At 65.8% G+C, this 5,741-nt stretch overlaps 1 protein-coding gene across 1 annotated transcript; it reads right to left on the reverse strand.

The window, feature by feature from the left end:
• Nucleotides 1-3,292: 3,292 nt before the first annotated feature.
• On the reverse strand, nucleotides 3,293-5,532 carry LOC112123595 (adiponectin receptor protein 2-like). Its single transcript, XM_024222192.2, has 5 exons — nucleotides 5,439-5,532; nucleotides 5,046-5,232; nucleotides 4,479-4,666; nucleotides 3,785-3,978; nucleotides 3,293-3,446 (listed from the first exon to the last, which is right to left on the reverse strand). The coding sequence occupies exons 1-5, from the start codon at nucleotides 5,515-5,517 to the stop codon at nucleotides 3,318-3,320; spliced, it is 777 nt and encodes a 258-aa protein (XP_024077960.1). The 5' UTR covers nucleotides 5,518-5,532; the 3' UTR covers nucleotides 3,293-3,317.
• Between the last annotated feature and the right edge of the window lie 209 nt (nucleotides 5,533-5,741).

The following is a 5,741-nucleotide window of genomic DNA, read 5'->3' on the forward strand; positions in this document are numbered from 1 at the left end:
CCCCACGGCCACCTCACCCCGGATCTCCCACCCCTAGATACCCCACCATACCCCCAGATCTCCCAGGCCCCCTGGCCCACGCCCACCCTACCCCAGTCCGATCTCCCAGATCCCCTGTCCCCGTCCCCACAGCCACCCTACCCCGGATCTCCCATCCCTATATACCCCACCCCACCCCCAGATCTCCCCAGACCCCCTGGCCCACACCCACCCTACCCTGGCCCGATCTCCCAGACCCCCTGTCCCTGTCCCCACAGCCACCCCACCCCATCTCCCAGATCTCCTGCCCCACAGCCACCCTACCCCCGCCCCATCTCCCAGACCCCCTGTCCCCACGGCCACCTCACCCTGGATCTCCCACCCCTAGACGCCCCACCCCACCCCCAGATCTTCCAGACCCCCTGTGCCCATCCCCATGGCCACCCCACCCCCACCCCAAAGCTCCAACCTCCACTCCAGCCTTGCCCTCCCCCACTCACCCCCGAGCCCTCGGACAGGGACCCCGAGGTCTGGGACCGCTCCCGATGCACCGGGGACCTGCAAACACACCAGGAAGGGGATTACAAGAATGGGGCGCTCTGAGCATCCCTCCAGCAGTGCCATGGGGCCTCCCTTCTCTGCTCCCCTACGTGATGCGAGCTTCCTCCAGCAGTGCCATGGGGACACATCAAGAATGACCCCCCCACACACTTCTCTGAAGTTTGGTGCTATGTTGTGGGGAACTGTAATTCCCCTGGCTGCCCCGGATGTAGTGAGCCTGGGGCGACGCAAAATTGGGTGAGTTATTCTGGGCTGTGGTTGGCGCCCATGGGAAAGGAGCCAGGACTCCTGGGTTCTCTCCCCGGCTCTGGGAGGGGAGCGGGGTCTAGTGGTGAGAGCGGGGGGGGCTAGGAGCCAGGACTCCTGGGTTTTCTCCCCAGCTCGGGGAGGGGAGTGGGGTCTAGTGGTTAGAGCAGGGGAGGCTGGGAGTCAGGACTCCTGGGTTCTCTCCCCATCTCGGGGAGAGGAGTGGGGTCTCCTGAGTTACAGGAGAAGTCAGTTCCCCTTTTCTGTGCCTCTGTTTCCCCTGGGGGGGACAATCCAGAATCCTCTGCTCTAGGCAGCATCAGGCCCTGTCTTTGTGGGGTGAGGAGGGTGCAGGATTTGGTAGATTTCCCCCTCCCCACGGTGCCCCTCTTACCATGACTCCTGCTCCGCTGGCCCCTCCTCATCCATAGTCGCTCAGCGCATCCCTGGGCCCCCCTTGCACCTGCCGCCTGCTCCCCTTGGCCCTCCAGGGCGCGGGTGGCTCGGCACCAAGTCCCCGAAGCCGAGCGGCGCTTCCGCCCCTGTGGTTTCCTGCACTGGGGGAGGCGGGGGGGGGGGCAGTTCCTGTGTTTGTAGCGATAGCACCAAGGGTGCTGGCCCCACACTGCTCTGCCCAACGGCACCTCCCAATACCAGGGGAGAGCGCCCCCTGCTCCGCCCCGCTCCCTGCCCCACGGTGCCCCCACAGCGCCCGGCCCTGCGTGCCAGGGGAGAGCGCCCCCTGCCCAGCCCCCTCACCCCGGCTTCCTTCTGCAGCTTGGGCAGGAGACAGCCGCCTCCGTGATGCTCAACCACTTCCTTTCACCTGCCACTCCCCTCCAGGCAGGTCAGCCACAGACACGAAACTGACTACAGATGCCGGTTCTCTGCAGCAGCGCCCACCGCCTGCACAGAGACGGTTTGCCTGGCACTGAGATGCAGCCAGCTCTGGGGTGAGGCAGCTGGGGAACAGCCACACATAACGCTGCCCAAGGTCTGCCATGCGGACTCCAGCCAGGCCGGGGGCCAGGAGAGAACTTATTTTCCTTATAATGTTTCCGGCTCCTAGACATTTATTACAACGGCCAGTAAAAAAACAACGAGGCTATGAAAAGTAACAAGGCTCCGGAGCGGGGGGGCCTGACAGAAGGGTGATGGGTGTTAAAGGAAGAAGAAGGGGGGTGCTGCCACCTGTGTGCCCCGTCGGTCCATGGGCCCCCCCATATCCACAGCAACCCCTCTGGGTGGGGTCCCTTTGCCCCATGCTTCCTCCTTCCCGCACCGCTGCCCCAGGGCCCACCCCCCCCCCCCCCGCAACCCCCCCCCCATTGCACCAGGCCCACCACTAGCCCCCACTCTCCTTCCAGAGCCGGGGAGAGAACCCAGGAGTCCTGGCTCCCAGGCCTGTCCCCAGTCACTCAGGGTGGCCTTGGGAGAGGATATATCAGGCTCACTCACCGAGCAACTCTTAAAGGGGCAGCTTCTTCTCTACACCCCCACCCAGTCCTCCACAAACAAGAACTACACGCCTTTCCAAGAGGGCACACGCCCAAGTTTCTTAAAGGGCCAGAGACTGAGAAATTGGGATGGGAGATTAAGCTAAAAATAGGTGCAGTGAGTTGTTAAATACTCCCCTCCCCACAGTGCAACAGGGGAAAAACACCGGGCAGGCATGACAAAAATACCAGACAATGTCCCCTTTAAGCGAAGCCACGCCCCCCATAGCTTGATTGGCCCAATCAAAGTGGCTGCATTTTAGGCCACGCCTCCCATGTTGCGATTGGTCAGTTAGTGATCACAGTAATATCTCTGGTGTGATTGGTCGGTCACTGTGTGAAGTCACAACTCCGTGGCATGAGTGGCTGGTTGGTTTCTGAAGCCACACCCCCTGTGGTGTGATTGGTCAGTCAGAGTCTTAGGTCTCGCCCCACTCAGGGCAATTGGTCAGTCAGAATCTGATATCACTACTCCATGGTGTGATTGGTTGGTCAGGGTCCAAGGCCACACTCCTAGTGGGCCAATTGGTCAGTTGTCATCTGAGGTCCCGCCCTCTGTCATGTGATCTGCTGGACGGGATCTGGTCGCTCGGTGCCTGGGGCCACGCCCCCTGGGGTGGGATCTGGTCGCTCGGTGCCCAGGGGCCACGCCCCCCAGGGTGGGATCTGGTCACTTGGTGCCCGGGGCGGGATCTGGTTGCTCGGTGCCCGGGGCCATGCCCCCTGGGGTGGGATCTGGTCACTTGGTGCCCGGGGCCACGGCCCCCCAGGGTGGGATCTGGTCGCTCGGTGCCCAGGGGCCACGCCCCCTGGGGTGGGATCTGGTCGCTCGGTGCCCAGGGGCCACGCCCCCCAGGGTGGGATCTGGTCACTTGCTGCCCGGGGTGGGATCTGGTCTCTTGGTGCCCGGGGCCATGCCCCCTGGAGCGGGATCTGGTCGCTTGGTGCCTGGGGCCACGCCCCTCGGGGCGGGATCTGGTCGCTGAGGGCCACGCCCCCCAGGGGAGGATCCGGTGGGTCGGGGGGGGGGCAGGCTCACAGCACAGTGCTCTCGGTGCAGGCGCCCCCCAGCGAGGAGCGGAAGGCCTGGAGCTGGGAGACCCCGTGGAGGTGGACGCCGGCGGCCGCCACCACCAGCACGTGGAAGATCTGGTGGGAGTTGAACTGCGGGGAGGGGGGAGAAAAGGGGAGAGGTGAGCCTGGCTCCGCCCACCTCCCCTGGCAGGAGCAAGCCAGGCCCCGCCCCCTCCCTGGGCACCCAACCCCCCCAGGAGGAGGTTAATTATCAGCCCCACCCCACCCAGGGGGTAAGTACCACAAACACTCACAGAGACAGAAAAGAGTTCGCTAAGATCACACAGAGCCTGGAGCAAGGCTGGGGAGAGAACCCAGGTGTCCGGGCTCCCAGCGCCCCCTGCTCTGATCGCTAGAGCCCGGTCCCCTCCCAGCGCCCAGAAAGAACCCAGGCGTCCGGGCTCCCAGCAGGTGGGCGGGGGACTCACCCAGATGTCGCACTTGCCGGGGAAGAAGCGCTCGGGCACGCGGGCGGCGTACAGCGCCGCGCCCAGGATGTAGAGCAGCGCCATGAGGAAGAGCCAGCCCATCTGCCCGGCGCTCGCCGCTCGCCCCGGCCCCTCGGCCAGCAGGAAGTGCAGGGTGGGCACCAGCCCGCTGAGCCCCAGGCCCAGGAACACGCCTGCCGGGGGCAGAGAGAGCGGTCAGGGCGTGTCCCCGCCTCAGGGGCCCCCTGCGCCCAACCCCACTGCCAGGGGCCCCCCGCGCCCAGCCCCCACCTCAGGAGCCCCCATGCCCAGCCCACAGCCCCCACTGCCACGGGCCCCCATGCCCAGCCCCTGCCTCCAGGGGCCCCCCACACCCAGCCCCCAGTCCCAGGCTCCAGGGGCCCCCGCGCCCAGCCCCCACTGCCAGGGGCCCCCACGCCCAGCCCCCCTCTGAGCCCAGCCCCCAGCCACCCCCTGCACCCATTGCCAGCCCCTGTGCTCAGCCCCCTGCCTCCCCCAGCCCCCACTGCCAGCTGCTCCCTGCGCCCACTGCCAGCCCCTGTACCCAGCCCTCAGCTGCCCCCTGTGCCCTGCCCCCACTGCCAGCCCCGTCGCCCCCTGGACCCAGCTCCCACTGCCAGCCCCTGTGGCCAGCCCCCTGCAATCCAGGCCCCCGGGGCGAAGGGGCGCCCACCTGCTCGCACAGCGCGGTACTGGGGCGTGGCGAAGTGGTCTGACTGGGACACCGTGATGGCCGTGATGCCCAGCACGCAGACGATGACGAGGTAGATGAGCTGGGGCTGGGGCGAGCAGTAGAAGGAGTAGTACAGCCAGGGCACGAAGCTGCCCACGATCAGCAGCGTGATGCCCGAGTAATCCAGCCTGCGGGGGCAGCAGAGAGAACCCAGGAGTCCTGGCTGTCCCCCCCACCTCTAACCACTAGGCCCCACTCCCCTCCTAGAGCCGGGGAGAGAACCCAGGAGTCCTGGCTCCCAGCCCCTCCCCCCCAGCTCTAAGCCACTAGGCCCCACTCCCCTCCCAGAGCCGGGGAGAGAACCCAGGAGTCCTGGCTCCCAGCCCCGCCCCCCCCCGCTCTAACCACTAGGCCCCACTCCCCTCCCAGAGCTGGGGAGAGAACCCAGGCGTCCTGGCTCCCAGCATCAACCCGGCCACCCCAGACTCCACTTCCTTTCCTGAATGGTGGCTAGAAGAACCCAGGCGTCCGGCCTGGCGGTGCCCCGCCCCCAGGGGTGGCACTCACTTGGAGAAGGTGCGGGACACTCTCTCCGAGTGGCAGTACACCGTGTGGAAGAGCCAGGAGAAGCAGAGGCAGAGGGTGGCCCCCAGGAAGAACGTCCCGAAGACGACCCGCTCCTGGATGGGGGCCACATAATTCATGTTGGGGCTGAACATGTAGCCAATGCCCAAGACGAGGAAGAAGAGGAAGCCTGGAATGGGAGGAGAGGAGAGTCAAAATGCAACCACCTCTGGGGCGGGGCAGCTAGGGAACAGCTGCACATAACGCCACATGGGGACGGCTCGCCCGGCGCTGAGATATACCCACATAAAACGCAGCATCTCCTTGCACTGCAGCGCCCCCTAGCACCTATCTCTGGTCCCACCCAGTGCCCCCGGACGCCTGGGTCCCACTGACCGATGAGGTGTGTCCAGATGTTGCCGGTCTCCGTGTGCAGGCGGAAGATGCTGCGGAAGCAGGCGCGGAAGGAGGGCATGGGCGGGCGGTGCCCGTGGAGAAGGAAGTCGTTGTCCTTCAGCCAGTCGGGCAGTACGTCGTAAGGGATGACCCTCCAGCGCCCCTCCCACACCTGCATGGAGAGAGCCAGGAGAGAACCCAGGAGTCCTGGTGCCCAGCTACCCCTCCCTCTGCTGTAATCACTAGACTCTCCCCGCCCCTCCCAGAGGCAGGGAGAGAACCCAGGAGTCCTGGCTCCCAGCC

This window comes from Terrapene carolina, unplaced genomic scaffold (genome assembly GCF_002925995.2).
Source record: "Terrapene carolina triunguis isolate 2854851 unplaced genomic scaffold, T_m_triunguis-2.0 Scaffold29536, whole genome shotgun sequence".
In the NCBI taxonomy this organism is placed as follows: Eukaryota; Metazoa; Chordata; order Testudines; family Emydidae; genus Terrapene; species Terrapene triunguis.

Coding starts and splice junctions, on each gene's coding strand:
- LOC112123595 (XM_024222192.2), bottom strand. CDS start 5,517: ATGCCCTCCTTCCGCGCCTGCTTCCGCAGCATCTTCCGCCTGCACACG. Junction 5,233..5,438: donor CATCTGGACACACCTCATCG/GTCAGTGGGACC, acceptor CTCCCATTCCAG/GCTTCCTCTTCTTCCTCGTC. Junction 3,979..4,478: donor GTACCGCGCTGTGCGAGCAG/GTGGGCGCCCCT, acceptor TGCCCCCGGCAG/GCGTGTTCCTGGGCCTGGGG.